Source organism: Mirounga leonina, unplaced genomic scaffold (assembly GCF_011800145.1).
Source record: "Mirounga leonina isolate KUSES-001 unplaced genomic scaffold, KU_Mleo_1.0 Mir_53, whole genome shotgun sequence".
NCBI classification, from domain to species: Eukaryota; Metazoa; Chordata; class Mammalia; order Carnivora; family Phocidae; genus Mirounga; species Mirounga leonina.
This window is the reverse complement of record NW_023270807.1, coordinates 98,749,848-98,777,258: the sequence shown is the minus strand read 5'-3', so window position 1 is coordinate 98,777,258 and position 27,411 is coordinate 98,749,848. Positions and strand designations below refer to the sequence as shown.

Below are 27,411 nucleotides of genomic sequence, written 5' to 3'. Positions count from 1 at the left end.
ATTTACCAAGTGCTCACCAAGGCCACGAGGCTAGTTCTCACCCTGCATCCCATTTCCCATCCCTTCTGGAAGTCACTGGATCACCACCTATAAACTGAGTACATGTTCTGGGGCCGATTCCTCCTTGAGGAGCAGGCACTTCTTTGGTACTTTCTGATTCATCATCATCAACATGATTACCATCATCATCATCTTCACTGCCATCACTGCCGATGTTTATCAAATGCTACTTCATGCCACATACCATTCTAAGGCACTTTACCTATATTATTTCATCTTTTAAAAAACCTCATAAAGTAGGACGTTTTACTATTTCCACGTGACCAACAAGGAGACTGAGGCACAGAGACTAAGTATCTTCCCCAAGACCACATGCTAGAAGGTGCAGTCACTTTGATTCCAGGATACATACTCTTAATTGCTATGCTAGCATCTATTGGCTCTCCCAGTTAGTGCCCCAGTGCTGATGACCAGGCCACCTCTAGTTTTCTGAGTCCCCATCCTCCTTCCCTTCTCCTTAGCCTGTTCCTGTGTGTTTTTGCTTTGCTGTTGTCTTCCCTCTCAAAGCTTTGTTCTGATAACTGTACAATAACCCCAGTCTTCTCCCAAGACAGGGTTTCTGCCCCATCCATGGTCAGCCTGGCAACGGAGTCCTGTCCACCTGCTCACAGATCTAACAAAAGATACACATCCCAATTCAGGCTGCTCTCATTTTCCTGGGGCTGCCCTGAAGACCCCCATCACCTGCTGCTTGCCCAGACTTAAACTTCCTACTGAAGACCTGAGCCTCTCTAGTCAATCCAAACCACGAGGCCTCCCCCAAGTGGGCAGATCTACATCCAAGGACCAGTCTCTCCTGCCTGTTTCTGATCCTGCTATCAATAACTGGCCTTGTCTGGCAAAAACCTGAAGTAGCTACAGGCAGTACTGAATCTTACTCCATAATTATCTATGTCCCAGAAAAGATATTGGGGTATCTAACTATTCCACTGGCAATTCAAGGAAGACTCATCCTCTCTGGAGGCAGCACAACCCAAGACAACAAAGCCACTGTTCTGAGCTGACAGAGCATGTGCAGTGGTCCTCTTTCCCTGCAAGGCATGCAGGAGCCAGCCACCTGTCAGATCCTGTGCAGCTTAACGAGGTAACACTTGTGAAGGGTTTTGCGATGTGCAGGACACATGTTGTCCCGGGAGCTCACACATGGCATACCACATTGCAAAATTCAAGAGCTATTTTTAAAATCTATCTACCAGTTGAGCAAAACGGAGAGTGTTTTGTGGACTGTTGTAAAACCCATCACTCTTTCATTGAGGATCCCTCAAAAAGAGCATACAACTGGGGGAGATTACTGAACAGGACCTAAAAGACACTTTAAAAAGAAAAAAAAAAAAAAACTAGTTGCAGTCAATGCCAAGTTTTCAGGGAAACCTCAAAGAGCTTGCTTCATTTCACCCTTTTTCTTGAAAACAAGCAATTCGAGAGGGTAAAGAAGGAAGTATCTCGCATCTCGTCTGTCCAGATGTCATGTCCAGGTCTGAGAGTGAGTTATGGTGCAGTGGACCAGCGGAGGGCACAAGGAAACGGCTTCTGGGATGCCCTAGAACTAAACACCAAGGCCAGTGTCTCTCTCTGGAGCCCTGGCCAGACTCGCTTGGTCAGTTAAGTCAAGTGTTTTGATGGGTGTAGGTTTAAATGTGGGATCACCTTTACCTCTCTAGACTATAATTACACAAAGCTTGTCTGGCTTCTGGAAAAATAAGAGGTTTATTTTTAATGGACGAGGGCAGGTCCCATGTTCCCTCTTGAAGAATGCCTCCTTTTGCCAAAGGGAATCCTAGGACTGAGTGGGTAGATTTAATGGATTGCCTTTGGCTAAGAGGTTTGCAGATAGTTCCCCAAAACAGCTATACTCCTGCAGTGGCTGAGCCACTGGGGTTTGCCTCCTTCCCACCTATGCTTTCCCTTCTGTAATTATTAATAAGCCATCGTGGCAGCTCTGCACGACCTGGATCCTGCTGGCTCTCAGGTGACTACCATCAACTTTCAAATTCCTGAAGTTTGCAGGAGCAGGTAGGTGCAAGGCATGTTCTCAAACCCATTCATATTTACCTTTCTAATACCTATGCTCTAAGACAACAACGCTAACCATACCAAATGACTGAACAGTGATCCTCTTTTGATTAAAATCTTTTTTTTTTTTAAAGAAAACTATCCTGTAGTATATTTCCTACAAAATCAATACTCTTCTTCCAGTATTGCCTTCTCAATATTGTCTTGTTCCTGAGATGTGGGACGCAACGGGGAGGAGAAGGGGTTTAGAGAAAAGCCTGGGTCAAAGCTATCAGATGTCAGAAAACTGATGTTCTTCCTTCGTGCTTACTATTTAATAGGTAGAAGAATCACAATATATGAAAATCAGTACCCAGGCCCTTTTACAGTAATCAGAATTTCCTAGGCAGAGAAACGATTATCACTGATTAATATCAATATGTAAAACTGTTCAGTTGACATGCACACACCAATAGCACTAAGGGATTTCCTCTCCCAAATTAAAAATACTCACCCGTTTTAAAATTCATTTGTCAATGGAAGCGCTACCCATTTGTCATCATAGAAAGAGGAGAACATTCTGCCCTCCGTGATGTTGACAGTGTTGGCTCATATTAAGCACAGCCAGGTATTATGCTTGGTGCTTGATAAATACTACCTTTTGAGAAATGTATTAAGCCCTCCTGGACCCTGCAGAATGCAAGCTCCATGGGGGCAGGTGCTTCACCTGTTTTCTTCACTGCAGCAGCCCCACTGCCTAGCACATAGTAGGTGTTCAATAAATATTTGTTGAATATGTTTTTAAAAAATTATTTCCCATAGTTCTCACTGGGACATTCAAAGGTAGAGATTATGTGTGCCTTCTTTTTACACATGGAGAAACTGAGGCTTGGAGAGATTAAGTAACTTGCTCCCAGTCACATGGCTAGTAAATAGCAAAGCCACAATTTCTACCTCCCAAACTCATCCCATACCAGTCTGCTCTACTGCCTAAGAGTCTCCTATATTCAATTACCTACTAAAACCACCTGCTTCCAACAATGTCCACATGAAGAGACATGCAGGGACACTGGAAATTCTTCCCATTATATGCTTTCTGACTGTGCCTTATGACCTGCTATTCAGCATGTCTGGGGTCTCAAACCTAATTATTTGGGTGTTTCTTCTATTTCTTTGCACAATTATCCTCCTTTTCAGCACACAGCACACTGATAAAGGCAGAAAAACAAACCCTGTGGGATGACTTTCGCCTGCTGTAAATATGATGTCCTCCTGCTAATAGGAGGACCAGAAAAGCCACCCAAGCTTTAAGTACTTTCCATTCTCCAAAGAGGGAAGGTCACACTTCCTTTGTTTTTACACAGACTTCATAAAAAGGAGCAATTCGCCACCTACTTATCTTTTTATTTTTTCCTTCATCATCATTCTTTTCTTCTCTCCTTTGTGGCACACAGACCTATTCAGCTCTCCCCACAGAGCGGACAGCAGGAGGGGAGATATGAACAGACAGGAGGAGAGGATAGAGGTGGGGGAAGGAAGAAAGGAAGAAAGGGAGGGAGGTCCATTCTCTACCCATTCATTGCTTCCACTTCTTCTGAGCCAGCCAAACTTCTCGAATGAATTTTCTATACCCACTGCCTCCACTCGCCTCCTGCTGACCAATCATTGAAGGCCATCCATCAGGTTAGGTGCCAGGAAGACAATGATGAGGAAGTCTCAGAACGTATCTCCCCCACTTGGGGGCTTCTCTACATCAGAGGCCACCATGCTCTAGTCCCTGGCTGTTCAGCTCCACAAGAATGTCTGGACAGGACCTCGATCTCTGCACATCGTCAAGTGGGCTCCTATTCTGTACACCCAGCTCTTCCCCACTCTCGCCTGTTAACGACCACACCAACCTCCCAGCACCTTCACTCATCCTCTTCCTCCCGGAGATTCAGTCAAGCTCTCAGTCCCTCCAACGATATGCTTCTTGTATCCGTTTCCACTTCTACACCTAGTATATTTTTACACCTGGCCTATTTGCTCGGGCTTTTGTTACCTTTCGTCTGGACTGTAGTGATGGCCTTCCAATGGGTCTTCCTCCCCCCAAATAATCAGATGCACTACTGAGAAATCAAACTTTCCAGGAACATAATACTCCTGTCTTTCTCCTAATCAAAACCTTCCCTATGTTCCCTCTTAACAACAGAACAATGTCAAACTGCTAAACTGACATTCAAGGCTTCCACAATATGGGTGCTACTGCCTCGGCAAGTTTATGGTCTTACTCATTTAACTGAACCTGATCTGCATTAAGCTCCACTGAACACCCAAACACGTTCCAAACGAAATACTGACGTAGCTCCAACTAGGAAAAACAGAGTTAAGTTTTGTGTGGTGGATAAGAAATCAGTACACATACCAGGTTCACACAGTTTCCAAAACATTTCCCTGTACATTAGCATCATTAAAATCTTGGTATTACTCAGAATAACTCAGCTGCTTTCTTGAAGAAATGCCTCTGTTCCTGTGATTCTTTCCCTATACACCCCATGCTGTAGTATTCTAGCCTTGCGGGACTCATTGCAAACTGAAGTAAAACTACAGTATAAATTATAAGTTTAACACCCAAACAATAACTACTTCACTGTATCATTTTACACCACTTTTTAAGCAACTTTTTTTTCTTCCATTCATCGATGCTTTAGGTGTAGCTGTAACGTATCCAAGAATCCTCTCCAAGTGCCGGCACCTAAGCAGATCCCGGTCTCTACTGTCAGGAGTGAGGTACGAACTGAAATGTATGTGAAAAACAAACACGGGATGCTTGTTAATCATTTCTTAAGTGAACTGTAATTTTCTCGATCCTTAAAGCAAAATCTAGCTAAAAGAATCCTTCTACCTTGCAAAACTGTAATTTTAAATATTTTGAAATATGGTTATTCAGACTTACATACTGTGACACCTTCACTGTAAGTCATAACAGTCACAAGCCCCGATGTTCAGTCTAGCTTCAGGCCATAAAGGGGTTTTGTAACAACATGAATTATACCAAAATGAAGATTAAGGATTTAAAAAACTAGTGGAGGGGCACCTGGGTGGCTCAGTCGTTAAGCGTCTGCCTTCGGCTCAGGTCGTGATCCCAGGGTCCTGGGATCGAGCCCCGCATCGGGCTCCCTGCTCGGCGGGAAGCCTGCTTCTCCCTCTCCCACTCCCCCTGCTTGTGTTCCCTCTCTCGCTGTGTTTCTCTGTCAAATAAATAAATAAAATCTTAAATAAATAAATAAATAAATAAATAAATAAATAAATAAATAAATAAATAAATAAAAACTAGTGGAGGGGCACCTGGGTGGCTCAGGCGGTTAAGTGTCTGCCTTTGGCTCAGGCCCCGATCTCAGCATCCTGAGATCGAGCCCCCGCCTTGGGCTCCGCGCTCAGTGGGGAGTCTACCTCTCCCTCCCTCTGCCTCTGCCCCTCCCCTGGCTCATTCTCATTTTCTCTCTCTCTCTAATAAATGAATAAAATCTTAAAAACAAAAACAAAAACAAAACAACTAGTGGAAAATCCATCAGGAGTGTAGTCTGCAAAGAAGCTTCGGGAAATATTCCCATTATGGTTTTTGAGAATGAATTTGGATATAACTAGAAATTTTAAGGGGCATTTCATGCTTCATATTAATGTCATTAAAATTTAACATAGGAAATTACTAAAAGCCCAAACGACATATTTTTAATTCCATACACAGTTTCAGATATAGCCTCGTACATGGTGAGGACCCGACAGATGCTGACTGAAGGTAACTGCATCACGCTGAACTACATAAAATCCTGTCCTCTACTTTTTCATGTGTGTTTGTTTAGTGGGGAGGGGGGGGAAGGCGGGGAAGAGGTGGGGAATCATACTGCATTTCTCCTGGACCCCAGGACACCTGGTAAAGAGCTCAGTCAATACTTAGTGACTGAATCATAAGATTATATAGAAGATTCGTGGAATTGCTTAAATAAAAATACAGACAGGAGGCAATTTTTATGTTTGTGTCACAGATTTGTGGGCAAAGCTTTGTATTACACCTCTGGGTGGCTTGTGATATTGCAGTGTGTTACACTGGTTTATTATGAAGTCCCCCCCACAGCCAGCTCATGTTAGAACACTTATTACCTCTAATGCGACGTGCTTATTTATTACCTCATGAGGTTTCCATTTACTAAGGAATGTGACTTTATGTGCATCTTATAACTAAGACTGTCCTAGAGAGAAAATGTAATGCTGGTAATAAGGTTTGTTGGTTTATAGGAAAGTACGGCTCTTGCCTCAAGAGAACTGATTGAGAACTATTCTAGATTATAAGTAATCTCTTTTGTTATTTGGATATGCAACCATTAAAAATCTAACCATGAGCACTGCTTTCCACAACACTGCCTTTTTTTTTTTTTAAGATTTATTTGTATTTGAGAGAACAAGAGAGCGGGGAGAGGGGGGAGGGGGGAGAGGAAGAAGGAGAGAGAATCTCAAGCAGACTCCCCGCTGAGCATGAAGCCTGATTCAGGGCTCGCTCCCAGGACCCCAAGATCATAACCTGAGCTGAAATCACGAGTCAGATGCTCAACCCACTGAGCCACCCAGGTGCCCCTCGCCTTTTCCTTATAACAAAGCAACCTCCACCTCAATACTTTAGCAGTTTCTCATGGTGAGTACTCATCAGGATTACCCTACAAACACTTTCTAAACTCACTGTTAGCGTACTAGAGGTGCATTCACAACCTCTGACACATACCAGGAGGTTTTCCACAGGCAACATCCTGATGGGAGAAGCACGAGTATCATGTCAAGCTAAGAGTGTGTTCCGTTATGGTCTGCAGTGAAGGTGACTCTCCAAGTGCCCAGACTAGTCATCTGGTATCTGCTTCATGTCAGCCTCTAGCAGTTCAACTTTATTAAAAGCACAAGAAATCTTCTCCTTGTTGTCTGGTTTTAAATATAGATTGCAGTTTTTAAGGACAAACTTGAAGTCACTTAGGTATGAAATCTCTTCCATAGCCCCAAGGTGATACTGGTACAAAATATTACTCTTCTCTTAATCTTTTATTGTTCTCTAATTCTCTTATTATTATGTTGATGGCAGTTTTCACAGCATTTTGGACACTTTAAAGAAAATAAAACTGAACTCCAGAATTCATTTAAGCAAAAACGGAAACATGAGAACATTTACATTCAATATTGCTATTCACATACTACTACCTACAACTCTTTATAGTGGGATATTCAGTTCATAATCCTTGGCCTCTGCAAGGTACAAGGGACCAGAGGCACCAGGGACTGTGGCAAATGCTCTGAAGGATAAAGGTCAGAAAAATGCAATTATAAGGTGCTTATAATCTGGTAGAAGGGATGAGACAAGTACAAATAATAATGCAAGGTAGAAAAGAACAGGCACCATAGAAGTATGATAAAACTGCAATGGGGGTTCAGAAAAACAAGGGTCACTTCCCTTAGGGATCCAAGGGAGAGAACGCAGAGGTGGCTCTAGAGCAGGCCACAGTGACAAGTGTAGTGGGTGATCAACAGTCTACAGGCAAGGAACAAGGTGGAAGAGAGGCAGGGATTGTTTTTCTTCAAAACAAATCTCTTGAAATGATATGATCATGTATAAGCTGCATGATAACAAAAGCTAAAGGGGTACCTTACACCATATACAAAAATTAAACTCAAAATGGATCAAAGATCTCACTGTAAGAGCTAAACTATAAAACTCTTACACGAAAACATAGGGGAAAAAAACTGATGACACTATCTTCGGCAATGATTTCTTGGCTAGGATACCAAAATCACGGGCAATAAGAGAAAAATCAGACTTATTAAACTTCATCAAAATTATAAAATTTTTGTTCATCAATGGACACTATTTACAGAGTGAAATGGCAACCCAGGGAATGGGAGAACATGTTTGCAAATCATATATTTTATAGGGGATTAAGAGCCAGAATATATAAAGAACGCCTACAAATCAACAACAAAAACAACCCAATTCAAAAATGGGAAAAGGACTTGAATAGGTATTTCTCCAAAGAAGATATACAGATGGTCAACAAGCACATGAAAAGATGCTCAACATCACTCATCAATAAGAAGATGCAAATCAAAACCACACTAAGGTACCACTTCACATCCACTAAGATGGCTATCAGAAAGGAAGGAAAGAAGAAAGGAAAGAAAAGAACAAGTGTTGGCAAGAATGTGGAGAAACTGGAACCTTTTTGCACTGTTGGTGGGAATGTAAAATGGTGCAACTGCTATGGAAAACAGTATGGAGCTTCCTCAAAAAAATAAAAAATGGAACTACCACAAGGTCTAGCAACTCCACTTTTGGGTATCCTCCAAAGAACTGAGTTATTTGTACACTCATGTTCACAGCAGCATTACTCTCTCAGCGGCCAAATGGTGGAAGCAACCCAACCGTCCACTGATGGATTAACGGATAAACAAAATGTCACATATACATACAAGAGAATATTATTCAGCCTTAGAAAAGAAGGACAGGGCGCCTGGGTGGCTCAGTTGTTAAGCGGCTGCCTTCGGCTCAGGTCATGATCCCAGAGTCCTGGGATCGAGTCCCACATCGGGCCCCCTGCTCAGCGGGAAGCCTGCTTCTCCCTCTCCCACTCCCCCTGCTTGTGTTCCTGCTCTCGCTGTCTTTGTCAAATAAATAAATAAAATCTTTTAAAAAAAAAGAAAAGAAGGACATTCTGACAGATGCTACAACACGGATGAATCTTGAGGACATTATACTACGTGAAACACACCAGTCACAAAAGAACAAATACTACAGAATTCCAATTATATGAGGTATTTTGAGTAGTCAAATCCACTGAGACGGAAAGTAGAAAGGTGATTGCTGGAGGCCGGGGGAAGGGGGCAATGGGGAGCTGTAACAGGCACAGGGCTCTGGTTTTGCAGGATGGAAGACAGTTCTGCATATGGATGATAGCAATGACAGCAGAACCATGAGACGATACCTAAGGATCTGCACTTAAAATGGTTAAGACGGTAAATTTTATGTGTATTTATTGTATTCTTTTTAAAAAATAAATTTTTTAACTGAAAAACTAAAAGCTAAACTAAAAAAATTCAACCCTCCTCACTACCACCACCCTTATGAACAATGCCTTCCTAGACCTGAGAAGGGCCTGTCTTCCTGGCCCCAGACTCTCCTTGGTCCCCTCTCCCTTCACTGACGCTTCCAAACACTGCCTTCTGTCTGGCCAACCCACCGGGACCAGCTCCTTCGAGGACTGCCTGTATTCCTAAGGCCCCCCGTCTTAGCACCAATGTTCGACGATCTCCTGTAAATTGTCCTGGAAGGAACAGTGCGCATGTTGGCTGTCTCTCTGCTGAGTGCTAATGGATTGGACACTGTTCTCTCTAAGCTGGAGCACTTAATTTGGAATCTGATACCAACAGTAACACTATTTAACATAACACAGCAAGTTAAAATAACAAGCCAGCTGCATTTATTGAGGTCTCCTTTTTTTTTTTTATTTTTATTTTTATTTGAGAGAGAGAGAATGAGAGAGAGCACGAGAGGGAGGAGGGTCAGAGGGAGAAGCAGACTCCCTGCCGAGCAGGGAGCCCGATGCGGGACTCGATCCCGGGACTCCAGGATCATGACCTGAGCCGAAGGCAGTTGCTTAACCAACTGAGCCACCCAGGCGCCCTTGAGGTCTCCTTTTTTTATCTCTTGCAGTTCACAAGCAGGTACCACTCATAATCAGCCATGTCCACACTGAGCCTCTTAATGAAGTCCTTCAGAGGTGTTCCTTGAGGATCATATGGTAAACATTCCAGTCAAAGGAAACAAGCCAACAAACAGAAGGGTTGCTCAATAACTCGGACCTGAGTAAAATGCTGGCTTTTGTTCAAAATGTGCATCTCCTCGGGTCAGGCCATGTGACAGGCACCCAACAATGAGAAGCATGTCCGTCTGGCTTGTTCTCCAGCCCTGCCCTATCCTCTGTTCCAGCCTCAGGTCAGTGTGACATGGGCATAAACACATCTCCACCTGGAGAAAACATCTCCAAGTTCGATGTCACCGTGGAGGCCACTACCCAGCACAAGATAGGTTGGGTTCCAAACATTACCTTGTCAATTTCTCTCTCTCTTTTTTTTTTGAGGTAACATTGAGCTTTAATGTCAGGAAAAATGGGCACATTCCCGGGTCAAGCCTCACAGTCCAGTTTAATCTCACGATGTGCTGGGATACAGAATGTACAGCCTACCTGCCACACAGAGCAAGTTTCTATGGGAAAATGGAGTTGACATCCAATTAGAGGTTCCAAGATGAATTTGCCCCCAAGGAAGTGAGCGAGGGTGCACAGCCTGGAGGTGTTACTGGTGGACACTTTGACCTGGGCAGTGGGAGAGGGGTAGGCTCAGGAGCAAAGGTAGGCTCCAGATGGACAAAGGGACAGGTGGTGAGAGGAAGAAATGAAGGCAGGAGGAGATGGGAGAGGAAGGGGTGGGATGCTGAGCAGCAGATGGGAGGGCAAAGGTAACAGGTGAGCAGGACAGCTCCTTGGTATCTGCATTCTCAGCCCTGCTGCAAACTAGCCTTGGAGTAGAACACTGCAGGGATAGGGACAGGATGTCTTGTTCTTCTCTGTGCCTCTAAACCAAATACCACCGAAGTTGGGGGTGAGGGTATGAAGAGGCGTGGGCAGAAGGTGCATTTTCTCCGGTCTCCTTCCTCCTTGCTCATCCCTCTCTTTATGGTATTTTCTACAGTCCTGGCCACCATTCCTTGCTAATAGTCTCTCTCACCTGCTCACCTACACTGGTATACACACATGTACACACATGTACACACACACACACATGATCACAGGCAGGAGGGAAGGAGGACGCTAGGGTCAGAGGGACAGGCAGGCCTATAAGAGGGGCAGGGAACCACCCATGTCCAGAGTGTGCGATACAAAGAGGACACGGGAGCAGGGAGGAGAGGCAAGGGGTAGGAGGAGTGTCTCCCTACCCCCACCCCTACCCCAGTTTGAGCATCTGCTCATTGGCTGAAAGATGTGTCAACTAGTGACTTTCAGTCCAGCCATGCTCTGGGCAGAATCCACTATCTCCTCCTAGCCTACGAAGAGATACTAACTGGTTCTTTCACGAGTCCCACCCAGCTTCCAGCATTTGCATTACTACTTATTTCCCTCTCTGCTATTCTGCAGTTCCATGCGGTCTTACCGTGGGCTCTGCTATGAAAGTAGGCTGCTGTCTTGGAGTTGATTATCACATGGCATACACAGAAAACCCAACAGGGGAGCTGGTCTAAGCAGCAACCACATGACAGGTGAGGTGGGAGGGTAAGCCAGTTTGGAAAGAACTGGAATATGAAATGTATTTTCTTATTATAATCCAGTTTCTAGGGACGCCTGGGTGGTTCAGTCTGTGAAGCGTCTGCCTTTGGCTCAGGTCATGATCCCAGGGTCCTGGGATCGAGTCCCGCATCGGGACTCCCTCTGCCGGCCGCTCCCCCTGCTTGTGCTTTCCCTCTCTCTCTCATTCTGTCAAATAAATAAATAAAATCTTAAAATATGTGTATATATATATATATGTATATATATATATGTATTTAATGTATACATATGTACATTAAATAATCCAGTTTCTATGAAGATTGTCCGCCTTGGATCTTGGACTTTTACACTTAGATACCCATTTTAAGACAGTAGCTTATCCCTCCAAACCATATTTAAAAATAGATATAAAGCCAAGTTTAAGCATGAAAGAGATTTTTTTATTATCAAATATACTTTCATACTGGGAGCCTTTTCTCCTCTAATTAGAAGTTTGAATCTCTTAATATATTTTATGTTTTTATTAGCCAATGGATTCCTTCTGTAATAAAGGCACTCTTTTCCCGGAATTACATGTTTCAAAATTTTCTTGCTTAAAAGAAGTTTCTTATTCATGCTTATTTTAAAACCAAGAGGGGATTAAGAAAGCCTTGCTTTTTGAGGACAGGAATCCAAATATCATCAAAGCGTCCAGTTATTGCCATAAATTCATTCCACAAATATTTATTGATCAGTTACTACATTCTGGGAACTGTATTAGCTAGCCACAGAGATACAGTAATGAACAACATATTATACACTCACTACAGAAAGATGAAAACAATACAAAGTACCATGGGATCCTAGGATTAGATGGTGGCAAAGACTGCATCTGTGAGTATACCAAAACCAGTGAATTGTACACTTAAAATTTTGAATGGATTTTTGGGCATGTGAATTTTATCTCAATCTCAAGTCGTTTTTAAAAGCCCTATGGGAGTGTACTGAAGAGAGCCAAAATGTACTATGTGCTTTCACAGGATGATAAGTGATTATATATTTCTCTCTCAAGTGATAAAATAAATATTTTATAAAGAACACCATCAGTTTATAGTTTAATTAAAAGAAAGTATCTACTTGGAAAAACAATATATGACTATAACCTTCGTCATTGCTGTGGTTGGCATTATCAGTTTAAGTATAAGTGCCCTTATGAATTCAGCCCTGTGAAATTCACCTAGAGCTTAGCTGTTTGCTTCTGTTGGTCCAGCTTATGGCATAGCATTAGCTGAGCAACTGTACAAGTTTTGTCCCAATTACTCAGAAGCCAGTCTTTCACTTGATGTTATGTTGCAGAGCCCTGACCCTAGCCCGAGGCACCTGCTCTTCCAAACCAGTTCAGCTAAGCCTTCCAACCAACAAGCATCGCCACTGTAACCTTTTCTGTTTTCCTGCTGCTTAACGTAGCTTCATGTGAACGGAAGGAGAGCTAGAATATGTTGTAGGCAGATCTGTATCGCCCACTTATGACTGTGACTAATATAATCTTATCCTTGGCTGTCTTGTTCTATTGCAACATGAGCTTCCTCATGATTCTAATAGCTTCCTCATGGCACCAAATATGTTACTGAAACACACCAGAGATCCAGTAAATGTTGTTTTGCTTTGCTGATTCTACCAATTCCCTGCATTCGCTTTCAGGAAGAATACTGAATGCCATCATTTAGTCATCTCTCAAACAGTTATTCTATAACACACTAAAATTACAATATCATAAACCCTCGAATATTGGGTTATTCTGTTAAATATACTGAATATACAGTAAATATATAAATGTACAGTAAAATGTCTTCATGTTCTTTTACCTTCTTGAATTTAATTTTTCTAAAGTCTACGATCCCCTGTGCTCTGTAACAATGTAGGGAATATAATTTTAAGAGATTACTTTTAATTCTGGATTGCCCACAGAATCTACAAAGTTGCTTGTCCCTATTTTAAATAGTCCAGGTTGTTGAGCTTTTTGAGTTCTTCTAACTACTTTTTCAATTTCTTGTCTCTTCATTTACTTCATACCACTAACCGATGACTCTCAAACAACTAGTCCACCCTCTTAATTTGCTGCCTCAGCTCGGCTCTAAGTTAAACATGATGTCTGTCTGTCTCTAAGCATATATTTCTGTGTGTGCAAAGAGAAAAAGAAGAGAAATAAAGGTGCAAAAAGAGAATGACTAGAAAATAATGTGGAACTCCAGAAAACTATTTAGATTTTTTTTTTTTTAATTTTTATTTTTTGACAGAGAGAGACAGCGAGAGAGGGAACACAAGCAGGGAGAGTGGGAGAGGGAGAAGCAGGCTTCCCGCTGAGCAGGGAGCCCGATGCGGGGCTCGATCCCAGGACCCTGGGATCATGACCTGAGCCGAAGGCAGACGCTTAACGACTGAGCCACCCAGGCGCCCCCCAGAAAACTATTTAAAAGCTAATGGCTTATGGACACATGAAAAGATGCTCAATATCACTACTGATCAGGGAAATGCAAATCAAAACCACAATGAGCACCTCACACCACTCAGAATGGCTGGTATCAAGACATGAAATAACAGGTGTTGGCAAGGATGTGGAGAAAGAGGAACCCTCATGCACTGTTGGTGGGATGCAAACTGGTGCAGCCACTCTGGAAAACAGTATGGAGGATCCTCAAAAATTAAAAATAGAAATACCGTATCATCCAGTCCCTTCCACTACTGGGTATTTACCCAAAGAAAACAAAAACACTAATTCAAAAATATTTACACCCCTATTTACAGCATGATTTACAATAGCCAAAATATGGAAGCAGCCCAAGTACTGGATAGATGCATGGATAAAGAGGATGTGGGGTGTGTGTGTGTGTGTGTGTGTGTGTGTGCATGCATGTATATGTATATATATACAAGGGAATATTACTCAGCCATAAAAAAAAGAATGAGATCTTACCATTTGCAACAACATGGATGGACCTATGGGTGTTATGCTAAGTGAAGTAAGTCAGAGAAAGACAAATACTGTATGATCTCACTTACATGTAGAATCTAAAAAACAAAACGAACAGACTGTTAAAACACAGAGAACTGGTGGCTGCCAGAGGGGGAGTGAGTGGGGGGATGGGCAAAACAGATAAAGGGGATTAAGAAGTACAAGCGTCCAGTTATAAATAAGTAAGTCACAAGGATGAAAAGTACAGCGTAGGGAATACAGTCAATAATAGTGTAATAACTTCGTATAGTGACACACGGTGACTACACTTAACCGTAGTGAGCACTGCATAATGCACAGAATTGCCAAATCACTATACTGTATACCTGAAACTAATATAATATTGTATGTCAATATACTTCAATAATAAATAAAAATTTTTAAATGCTTAAATAAAAAAATAAATAAAACCTAACTGTTTAGAATTGTCATCTTTGGTAAATGAGTATTAGGAGATTTTAAACTTCTACTTTAAAGAATTTTGTAGGTTTCTCTTTTCAATTTTTTTTACAATGAGTATATTATTGTAATTTGTATAATAAAAATGATTTTATATTATGCCTTATAATATTGCATTTTCACTTTCATATTATATTACCCAAGCACACAACCTAATCTGTGTATCAAGATCCACATTCTTGGGGAAGAAGACTGAGAAAAATCTCTCAGAGTAAAAAGCAAGGTTAACGAGTGGCCTGGGGAGATGCAGAGATTTGGCACTGACCTCCTGCTTCAAATCCCTTTCCAGATACTTACAAGCCACTTGGTTTTATTTTATTTATTTTTTAAGATTTTATTTTTATTTATTTGACAGAGAGACCGAGAATGAGAGAGCACAAATTGGCAGGGCAGGGGGCAGAGGGAGAGGGAGAAGCAGGCTCCCCACCAAGCAGGGTGCCCGATGCGGGACTCGATCCCAGGACCCTGGGACAATGACCCGGGCTGAAGGCAGACGCTTAACTGACTGAGCCACCCAGGCACCCCAAGCCGCTTGATTTTAGACAAGTCCTATTTTTACGATCATTACTCATCGATAATTAGTATTTCTAAAAAAAAAAAATTAGTATTTCTAAGATAAATAACAAAAATGGTATCTGTTACAGATATTCATTGATCTCTAACTTGTACCTAGGAAGTCTGGTGAGGGTGCTACAAACATCATCTTTATTTAATCTTTACAGCAACCTGGTAAAGAAGCCATTGTCATCCCCAACAGGCAGTGCCCGGACTGAGACTCCAGGCAGTGAATATCCAGGTGGGTGGGCAAATTAGTCTGAGTCTGGGTCTTCTCTTCCAGGCAATATGGCCTCCCTTTGGGAGTATTCGTTTCTTCCTCTGCCCAGTCAAAATAGTAAGATAACTAATATCCATCTCACAGGGTTATTAAAAAGACTAAATGAGGTAGTAGATGTGGATGCCTCATAAACTCCAATGGACTTTTTAAAATGTCATTATTGTGATAATTATCAGCATAATTATTATTATGGCCTCCTCGTACTGTATTCACCCTGACTTTCTAGTTATTGGCAGTAGTTTAGTGAGGCAGATAAAGTACACCGAGTGACATGGTAAGTCATACTGATGAGCAGTCATGCAGAATAGCTTAACTGTTAATTATCCCAGTAACAACAGCATTTAAAAGATTCATCAAAAATATTAAACAGGAGGGGTGCCTGGGTGGCTCAGTCGGTTGAGTGTCCGACTCTTGGTTTCGGCTTGGGTCATGATCTTGGGGTCATGAGGTCGAGCCCTGTGTAGGGCTCAGCACTCTGCCCGGAGTCTACTTGAGGGTCTCCCTCTCCTTCTGTCCACATCCCCCTCCCCCCTCCTCACCACTCTCTCTCTCTCTCCCTCTCTCTAAAATAAAATAAATAAGCTCTTTACATAAAAAAATATATTAAAGGGCGCCTGGGTGGCTCAGTCGTTAAGCGTCTGCCTTCGGCTCAGGTCATGATCCCAGGGTCCTGGGATCGAGTCCCACATCGGGCTCCCTGCTCCGCGGGAAGCCTGCTTCTCCCTCTCCCACTCCCCCTGCTTGTGTTCCTGCTCTCACTATGTCTCTCTGTCAAATAAATAAATAAAATCTTTAAAAAATATATATATATATTAAAGATTATGTTTTTCCTTAAGTTAAAATTCTCCTTTAGAAAGGCTTAATCTTCATGAGTCAAGCAACAAACTCCAATGAAGAATTCAGATAAAATACCAGAACAGATTCCAGAAGATGAAAGAGACCAAAGGAATATACTGGAAGAGTGAAACCCACACCCTAAGGAGAAAGGACATACACATACAAACAAAAATAACCCTTTGAAATCACAGCTGGAAATCTGTCTTCCTCTTGGCATCTCTGTTAAGAAGCCATGCCTCCTCCATCTCACACATTAAAAAAAAATCACACACACCCCCGCAAACACATCCAGATGTTCACGAATATTCATGATGTGCTTCCAATCTGGTTTGGACTCGCCCTTGATTTATTTCTGATTAAGTTCCACCAGCTTCTGCTGGGGCCCACGAGATGGATGGCACAAATTTAGAGAATCTTCGTGTGGTAAATAATTGCAGAAAGTCTCTCAAACTATCCCTTATAAATAAATGATTTGTGCACAAGCCTCAGAAGAGCCAGACATGGAGAAACTGGCTTAGGCCTGAGCCTGAACTCGAACATCATTGCTGCAGTTCATAAATTAAGCCTCCATGTCTAATACCCAGGGGAAAGGGAAGGGGAAGGGGAAGAGGAAGGGGAAGGGGAAAGGGAAAAGGAAAGGAAAAAGGAAGGAAGGAAGGAAGGAAGGAAGGAAGGAAGAAAGAAAGAAAGAAAAGAAAAAGAAAAAAGAAAAAAGCTAGAAACGAATGTTTTCTTTTGAGTAATATAATGGGACATTAGAGGAAATGGAGATGTATTTTCCAAAGCCACCAAATTAGTTTGTGTCGTTCCAGATACCCAAATGGTTGAAAAGCCAGAAGAGTGACTGGATCGGCTGCACTGAAGACATTAGCTCAACACTGTACCATCTCACTTTCTTCTACTTAAAATAAAATTCTCAAAACTTCCAAACTGAAGGAAAGGCAGCTCCAGATTAAAAAAATAACTGCTGAAATGGGTGTAATGGTCTTTTCTTCTTCTTCAGCGTGGAGCCCAACACCGGGCTTGAACTCACGGTCCTATGATCAAGACCTGAGCTGACACCAAGAGTCGGCCGCTTAATTGACTGAACCGCCCAGGCATCCCTGTAATGATCTTCTTATAAGAAGTGGCTCAGATCAATATGAGGTGGGAAACAGATGCAGAAGGAAATGTAGATAAAACTAAATGTCCTTATAACTTGTCGCCCTTTGACAAATATTTGAGGCAGGCAGAGTATAACCTCCCTCCAGGAAGCTCCCAACTATCTTCATGTTAATGCTTTGCTAGAGGGAAAAACAACCCTGGTTTGATAAAAAGGCCTCAGGCATCCCTAGAGTCTTCTTTAGCATATGAAAACCCTTTTGGAATGTCCCTTATCTTTACTTCCCCCAATCAGTTGCTCCTCACAACCCCAGATCAATAGCCAGCAGGCAGCAGCGACTTTCTGCCCAGGGGTCCTGCCCACGGATCCTGCCTGCGGGTCCTGTTCCCGTGCTTTAATAAAACCACCTTTTTGCACCGAAGGCGGTCTCAAGAATTCTGTCTTGGCCGTGGGCTCCAGACCTCACCAACATTCCAAAACTACATCAAATATACCAGGTGTCCCAGGGCCCAAGTCTCTCTGTCCTCAGTCATGCCAGTGCCAGGAGCTGTGGTGAGACTGGTCTAAAGTCCGGACGGAAAGGTCAGGAGGCCAATGGCAGCTGTGCCCCAGGTGACTTCCTGCCTGCACCCAGCCCTTCTCTGTCTAATCCCATTTCAGACCCCCAACATTCGTTATTCCCTAAACAGAGCCTCGAAGGACAAGTGGGCCACTTGCCTGAGACACTCGGTCCCCACCAGAGGCCTCAAATTTAGACCTTTGATGACTGCATCATTATAGGTGTTCTAGATACAGCCACAGAAACCCACTTAGGCCCTGAAAATAAACATCCATCACGCTCCTTTACATTTTGTCTGAAGGCAAGATCATGAACATAGGTCTCTAGCGTGCTACAAATTCACATGTTTAAATAGCCTATACTTCCCTTGGGATATGCACAAATAAATTACACTGCAACCTCCCACGTTAAAAGTGCTTAAGTGTTAAAATGCAAACATTTAGATGGCACTACAGTTTTAGTGACCTGGTGTTGATATCCCAGGGCTCCCAAAAAGGCACCTGGCGGGGACTTGCTCAACTATGAAACGTCCTGATTCCAAAAACAGGAATGCTCCTTTTCCCTCCCAAACGCTGGCCAAGCCCTCCCAAGCTCTGATTCTGCCATCAAAGTGGACTCACCACCGACTTTAATTCCTTGGCTTTTCTCCCCAGTTACTGCCCATGTGATTAAAATTCAGGAATTCTTCATTGTATGTAAATGAAAACCACAAAGCTTGGACGTCTTTCCCTTTCTGGCAAACATTTGTAATTCTGAGGAAGATGCTATTTTGGTTTTTAATCCCCTAGGCATATTGTGTTTTAGAAAATGCAAACAAACAAAAACAGTCATTTCTCAATGCTCAGGAGCAAAAATGAAGCTGACGTCACTGAGCCATATTTGAAAAACCTGATGAAGACCTCTCGCCTTGTAGACGATTATATCACACACAACACATCTAAACTGTTCCCAAATTATACATGCAGTCGACCAAGGTTCCTAAGTGTAAAAGGATAGAAACACCTCCATTACAAGCGGCGCAGGATGCCGAGATCAAATCTGGCAGCCAAGAGATGGGTTTCTGTCCATCCATGTTAGTGTGGTGCAATGCACAAAAATGCTGACTAAATTGCCACTGGGCCTCTGACTATAAATGGGACTTTGTGTGAGAAGAGCCAGGACAGAGAACTGTATCACCATGTGGCTTAAGACATAAAGCCTCAGTGTATTTTGACATCAAGTCTGTGAATCGCACAGTAGAATGTAGTTCAGACTTGACGGTTAATGCCCACTGTTTCTGCCTGCAATCTGCAAATTAACAGTGGCCCCAAGCTGGCAAGTCCCGTCCGTGAAGACAAAATGAAACAAAACAAAAACAAATGCCTCTCAGAGCAATGACAGGGCTTCAGCAGTGTAATATTTAAACTCCAGACACTTTGCCACTCGGATCACATTGCCATCCTTCGGAAGCGAGAACATGGGTCCAGGGAGGCAACATTCCCGCCAAACACCTGTGACCTCCGCACTCAGGTGGGGGCAACCTCGCCTTCCCTCATCATTTTCTTGAATCTTCAGGCGGCACAGGAAACCTCTTTTCCACGTGTTTTGTTCTCTCTAGCAAATAACAAAAGAGAAGTCGATAAAACAACAACCCGCCCCCCCCAAGTTTGAACTAAGTCTGCATGCCCCTGGGGAACCACAAGTTCACCTTGACCCAGCCAGCCAACCGTTGGGAAACAGCAATTATTTTTGTTTTGTCTTGTGAATGGTGATGAATCAGAACATCCTAGCTTTTTATATCATGAATAATCCAAGGACTTGTTAAAGAAGACCATGTATCTTTTTCTCCACATATTTATATCTTAGGTTTCAGCCCCAGTAAACTTCTTGTAATTGCCTTAAAAGCCACCACATTTTCTCTCCTAATTTTTGACCTTTGCAAAAACTGTGACCTCTGCCTTAAGTTCTTCTGCACTGTCCACCCCCCATCCCAAAATCAGGTTAATCTTCTGTGTCCTTAATGAGCGGGCTTGGGTATCACCTCTTGCAGGAAGCCTTCCCCGACTTTCCTACTGTGGGTCGGGGGCTCTTCTCTGTACCCCCGCACAGCATTGTAATAATCTGTTTACTTGTCTAATGCCCCCAACTAAATTGTGACCTCTTTGTGGATGGGGAAAACATCTTTTATCGGTCTTTCTAGAAAAGGCAAAATCTCAGATACAGGCTTAATGTTCATAAAATATTTAAAAATAATTACATAATAAATGAACTCAACAAATACTTATCACATACCTCTTACACACCATGCACTGTTCTCTATGTTGGAATGCAGAAGTGAAGTGACCGAAACAGACCAACAAAATTCCCTGTCCTCAACACAGGATTTGCTGGGAAGGGACTGAGGGAATTTGGCAGGGCTGGTAACTATGTCCTATATCAAGCTAGAGTGTGAATGGCATGGATACATCCTCTTGACAAAATCATAGAGCTGAGATCTGTGCATTTCAATATGCAAATTTAGCCTCACAAAGAACTTTTCAAAAATAATAATGAAGTGGGTGTGGGGAGTAAGGATAACATAAGATCCTCGAAAGGCTAACAACTATAGAAGCTGGATAAGAGGCACGGAAGTTTGTTACAGTGTGTTTATGTATGTTTAATTGCCAAAATAAAAAGCTAGAAGTAATCTGTTTACTCCTATAAATACACCATCGGCAAAGGCTGTGATGTCACATCTGTCTGTTATAACGTGCAATATTTGAATCTGCACCCCTGGTCCCTAAAAACCTGCGTTGAGTCTCCACCTGGGCTCCCATTTCCTGGTGCACACACAGAGGTGATCATGATCTGGCACCGAGCCCAAGCTAGGCTTTGGCCGACATTTGTCAACCAGGTCCCCCTGTAAGTAGGGACTCCTTCGTCATGGCTGTATTGCACCAACGACCACACACACTTGTTTTCTGTCCACACCCAGGCACACTCAAAACCTCACAGATGCCAAGGAAGCCGATATGGCAGGTCATAATTGCCCACCTTGCCTGTGTCCCTTTCCTAGCCACCGTGTCATTTTGACAGATGTTGGACTTCGCATCACTAGCGATGGGCCCATTATGGACTTGGAAAGCCGTTATCATTTCCAAATGCAGACTTGCCCAGCCAAAAAAACACGCAGTGCTCAGGGATGTGCCAAATGTGTAGAAATATGGGCAGCTTCCCCGCAGTTCACAAGCACTTATGTCCCAATCCCCAGCAGAGGCAAAGGCTCAGGTCCAGACATACTGTTCCTTTAAGGCCCGTTTGGTGCTAAATAAAAACTCTCTCCATAGTTATAAATTTGAATCATAATCCTTGTTTATACTGTTGAATGTTCACCCATCTGGACTCTCTGTTGCCTTCATCTAAACTAACTGGCCCCAAAAACACTTTATCAAAGAAGTGCTTTATGCTAGTAGGGAGCCGGGTGATTAGGTCCTGGAAAAGTAGCTCGATATTCAATCCAGAAAGTTAATCACTAACATAATTATCAAAACCTTATATTTTTCAGGGTTAAGTCAAGCATTGCTGTGGGCAGGGTATCTTTTTGGTTGGTGTGTTCTCTGGTTGACATGTAATTAGCTCTTAAAGACAATGCATTTTTTGACTTTTAAAGCCAAACACAAATATCTAGATATCTATTCTATCTATAGAATATTCCCTCAATTGCCAAAATTCACCCAGAGAATCTGAAATGAAACAAAGTCATAAACTGATTCAACCCATCGTTCAAAACTCTGTATTCAAGGCTTTCTCTGAATGACTTTTTCTACAGCATACACAACAAACTTAATGCTACTTTTTTCCGTATAAAATGCTTTAGGTGGGGCGCCCGAGTGGTTCAGTAGGTTAAGCGTCAGATTTTGGCTCAGATCATGATCTCAGGGTCATGAGATCGAGCCCCGGGTCTGGCTCTGGGCTGGGTCTGGAGCCTGCTTAGGATTCTACCCACTCCCCAACTCCCCACACCCCTGCTGTTGTGTTCTCAAGCTCTCTTAAAAAAAAAACAAAAACAAAAACAAAAAAAAAACCTCTTTAGGCTCCTACTGTATTCCTCTTACTGCTTTTGGTGGATTCTTTCTTTTCCAAGCCACCTCAGTTCAGCTTTCACGGGACTGCTTATGGACATCAAAAGGAGTATAAAGTTGCAGGTCCTCAGACCCAAAACTGCTCCAACAGCAAAACAGGGAAGAAGTTTATCTACTTGCCCAAAAGTGGAATAATGTGCAATAAAATAATGAAAAAATAAACAAAATAACACAATAAAGGGAGCATTATGGACTGAAAGTTACAGCTTTTCAACAAAATGCGTTCCCATCAGGACTCAATCTGTGATGAGCTAACCACCCTGAGAGGGAACTTGGAATATGTCGCCTAGTGTTGCATACATGGCCCAAATGAATGATGGATGACCTTAAAGCACATCTCACATGGACTTCTAGACTCCTGAACCATGTGGATGACATACAGGACACATGGCATCTAACCTGGCATTCAGCAGTTCCAGAGCTCCCCTTTACCTCTCCAACCTGCCTAGAATTTCCTAGAAAGAGAACCTGAATATACCCATCGGGGATCTTACTTTTTTCACTAACTACTGTTTAAAGGATGAACAAAGTTTCCAGCCTGGCTCGAATGAGCTCCCATCAATTTTACCCACCACCACATTCCTGCACCTTTGATGAGAACTAATTAAGCTCACGCGGTGTTTCTTTTTTCCCCTAGACTATCTTTTGCAGCTCTGGAACATAGCACACCAAATTAAGCCCATCTGTCTAAATGGGAAGAAGTTATTTATCCCACTGCCAAGCAGGCTTTCTTTCCTACCTAGATGCTGCCTTCCAAAGTTCCTAAACACCTTGCGGTGATGACGGTAACCCCAACTCTTAACCAGCTAGAATTCTGGGACAGCAGTTGTGTGTTACATCCAAGATCATCTACCAATGCACAGCAAGCATTTCCTTGCATGGCAAAATGTCCAAGGAAGCCACAAAGTATGCTACCAGACTATCATTCAAGGTCAAAATTACAATATCCAAGAATTCAGTGCAATTTTTAAGTTGTTGTTCAGCTGCAATCTTGCCCCCCACAGAAAAAAGGGGGGGCCGTCCTTTTTCATTAATGATGCCCTAATAAAAGAGCCTAATTAATTTCAATGGAGTCCTCGGCCACATGAGGTTACTTTTGTTAAAAAGGAAGAAACAACCCTGCCATTCACACATGCCAGACGACAAAGCTATAGGAAAGATGCCCTGGGCAATGATGACGCCATGTGCCTGCCTGGGCCAGGATGCTAGGCTCCCAGGATGATGGCTCTCAGCCCCCAAACCAAGCCTCTCAGCCTCAATCAACTCAATTGTACTAACTCCCACCACTGCCTACTACCCAAGCAGTGAACAATTTGAGAATCAATAGGTATCTGACAGTCATGATACACTATTACTCCTGACCTGAAGAATCTTCACTTAGGTGGAGTTAAGGAAAGAAATTAAAGTCCATAGGAATGCCAGAGTCTCAATGTAGAAGTGAAGCATGTCCACTTGCAGAATAACAAAGGTGCCTAAACTAGTTGCCTAAACTAGTTGTTATATAATAGGTCCTTTATAACATAAAAGAATTATTAACAAATGAATTCTTTGTTCTGAGTTTCTTAATTATTGCTTTTTCTTTTATTCCTACCCTAAGCAGATTTATGGAAATTTTTTAAAAATAAATAAATAAGGATTCGAGTGAATCAGCAGTTTTCAAACTATTTTTAAAGGCACAGAGACTCTTATTCAAAACAGATCCATGTGGCCCCTTCTCTCTCCGCGCCCCCCCATATAAAAGATGGTCAAAAAGGAGTTGGTCTGGATGAGGAGACATTCCTGAAGGAGTCTTGAGGTCACCACAGTGAAATAAAACAATTTGAAAAGCAATGAACCAGATGAAACCAAACAGAATATACAATGAAAATTTAAATTAATAAGCGCAGAAGTTTCAGTAAGATTTTTTTGTAGCAAATGCACAACATGGAAACATTAGCACACATATAGATTACAGAGAGAGACCTAAGCTATTCATTTACTATTTATCACATGCAAGTTCAAATGCGGCATTAATCCTAAATGGTCTTCATGAAACAGCCAAATGAATTTCAACACCTGAGTGCAAGGACAGAGCCATGAAAAATGGTGATTATGAAGATCTTAATGACATGGAAGAACTATAATAAAATATTAAGTAAAAAAGCAAGAATTACATTGCTGATGTAAAAATGCCCAGGAAAAGCACTGAGCAGGGATCTGCTAAAATACCAACATGGTAATTACCAGGTGAGAAATTAGGGTGGTTTCTGGCTTCTTTAAATTTTATTTTAGGGCGCCTGGGTGGCTCAGTTGGTTGAGCGACTGCCTTCGGCCCAGGTCATGGTCCTGGAGTCCCGGGATCGAGTCCCGCATCGGGCTCCCTGCTCGGCAGGGAGTCTGCTTCTCCCTCTGACCCTCCTCCCTCTCATGCTCTCTGTCTCTCATTCTCTCTGTCTCAAATAAATAAATAAAATCTTTAAAAAAAAAATTTAAAAAAAAAATTTTATTTTAGGAAGGAAGGGAGGGAGGGAGGGAGGGTGAAAGGAAAGAAGAAAAGATCTAGCCTGGACATTCTTCGGGCTTAGAGTCCATAAAAATGTAGTGTGCACTGGCCAACAGGGAAAACACTCTTGTCACTTAGGTTAAAACATAAAATCTAGTCTTTTTGTGAATGCAAAGATTTGGTCATGCCATCCCAGCGAATACTCAATTCATCTGATGACCACAGAGCTAGATGATTCATCCTTTGGGACCTGAACTTTGTACCCCGATCTAGCACAGCAGCTTACAGAGGGACACCCCAGGCACAACCAGGACCGTCAGAAGGCCTGAGGGAGTGCTGGATCAGGAGCGGGACACCGAGCAGCCCTGCCGGGCAGAAGCATGTTCTCAGCGCCACCCACTCACCACATCCAGGTCCTGGGACACCCGCCGTTTCCGGAGCTCCTCCATCCTCTCGCACACATCAGAGAAACAGGTGTTGTAATAATCTGCATACTGCTGTGCCAGGTCATCGATGTTTCCCAGCGAGCCGTCCTGGGGGCGAGGAGGGCAGCAGGAAGAAAGAGGAAAAGAACAAAGGCAGTCAGTCCACCTGCAAAAAGACCCACCGCTTTTGGTCCCCCTCTCCATGCAGTTACACTAATCATGGCTGGGATTCAGCACCAGGCTAACTTTCATGTGTGAGATACCTCCTAATCCTCAGGATACCCGCTGGACACCAGACCTGTTTCCTCACTGTGCAGGTGAACAAACTGGAGGCCAAAGAAGTTGAGTGACTGCCCAAGGGTTCCAGGGCTAACAAGCAAAGAAGCCAGGCCTCCAACCCAGGACTGCCGATGCCAAGGCCACGGTCTTAAACCCACACCTCCGCCTGCCTGGCAGGGCTCAGAAACCCTCAGGGGTGCGCCTTCAGAGAAGACACTGTGCAGGTGAGAGGCTCCCTAAAGCCCAATCAGTGGCTGCACCAGAACCTCCTGGGAAGCTTCTGAGAAATTCTGATACCAGGACCCCACTCCCAGAAATTCTGATGAGAACCAGAGAACTGAGGACCGGTGAGGATGCTACATCTGAGACACACCTGTGCCATGCCTTCCCAAGAGACCCTTGACAAGAACACCCTATCCCTTGAGTTATTCCAAGAAATACAAATAACATGCAAGGAGAGTACACATTACAAATTCACCTAAAGAGGAAACCCACCTGGGGCCTCAGCAGCCGCTCTGGAGCCCACGCTCCGGAGCCCAGACTCAGCTCTGCTGCCCCTTACAACTCAGTGGCCCGAGGTGGGAACACCGGAGCAGTTAGGTACCTATCTCACAGTGGAACTAATGAAGGAACACAGTCAGGCTGGCACATAGGCTTATTAGTTACTAACATTTGCCTCAAGATAACGTTTCAGACTGTAGTCTTCCCTTAGGGGAGTGGATGCCTAAATGCACGTCTGAACACATTCATGAGGACAAGCGCTGCCTACATTTTAAGTCATGCCGTTTGCTTCATTCATTCATTCATAGAAACATTTCCCCTGCCCCTTTGTACCTCCCAACATGTCCTTTCTTTGGTATGAATAAATGGTGCTACGAAGACCACCAAAGAAACACAACTTTGAGAGAGCCTAGAAGGTGCCCACACTTTCCATTTTACAGAGCACAGCCCTATCACATGACACACAGCAACACTTGTAAAATGCTGCTAAACACGCTCAGATTGCAAGTGGAGTTGGGGAATTAAGAGTTCTCCAAAAGCCTTTCTGCTAAAGACTTTCAGGCCTTGTCGAGAGGCCTGGGTCAGAACAATCTCTATCCTAGATCTGTGTTTACCCATTTTACGCAACCGACAGACAGAAGAAACAGAAATGAAAACAAATGATTTTTTAGAAAAAAACCTCTTCCTTTCCCACCAGTAAAATGTTCTCCTTTGAGGTTAATTGCCTCCAAATCCCTAGTGCAGATCTAGGGGCGAGAAGAACTCTTATGAGACCAAATAAGGTGTTTTGAGTATCTGAACATGTCTGGGCAAAAGTCATTCCCCACACGGTCCGTTGGTCTGTCCGTCTATCTCAGACAACAGGCTGGAAGGACACAGTAGAGGAGCTAGGAGCCCAACCTCCTCTTCAATAGGTCCCCCAGTAGGGAAATAAGATTAGTCAAGGTAAGAAATCTGCTGCTGAGACTCTGAGGAAAGGTCCAGGGGTGGTCAGCCTGCTGGTCTTTGCTTTACTGCTGTCAAACTGCCTGAAACCAGAATCACTGGGGAGGAAGGGGGCCAGACCAGAGTATCTTAAGGTGACGTTCCTGAAATACAGCATGATAAATCAAACTATGATCCCCCAAGGTTTGCCCTGACTCGCCTCAACTCAACAACACATACCCTGTCCGTTTCCCCACTTTGTCTAATCTGCCATGAACCCAGCCACCAAAGTGACCATGCTAAACAGAGCGGACCGGCTCACCTTCCTCTGAGAATCACCTAGGTGACAAAATAAACCCTCAGCTTGCTGGCCCACATCTCAGGGCCCTTCACTTCACCTCTGCTCCCCAGTCCCGCCCAGCTGAGGAAGGAGCTCAGGCCCACAGCCTGGGAGGCCCAGGGCAGCCAGAAGAGCGACGAGCAGCTTCCTATAGCAACAGCTTTCCCCTCAGAGCAGCCCCCTCCCACCCCA

The 27,411-nt window shown here is 43.3% G+C and overlaps 1 protein-coding gene across 5 annotated transcripts in view; it reads right to left on the bottom strand.

Moving 5' to 3' along the window:
- Positions 1-27,411, bottom strand: part of SASH1 (SAM and SH3 domain containing 1) — a 245,573-nt gene that overhangs the window by 120,017 nt on the left and 98,145 nt on the right. For all 5 annotated transcript variants that reach the window (XM_034990970.1, XM_034990972.1, XM_034990968.1 and 2 more), the window contains exon 2: positions 25,155-25,283. In XM_034990970.1, coding sequence (XP_034846861.1) covers positions 25,155-25,283 — 129 coding nt within the window. The remainder of the gene's footprint in view (positions 1-25,154; positions 25,284-27,411) is intronic.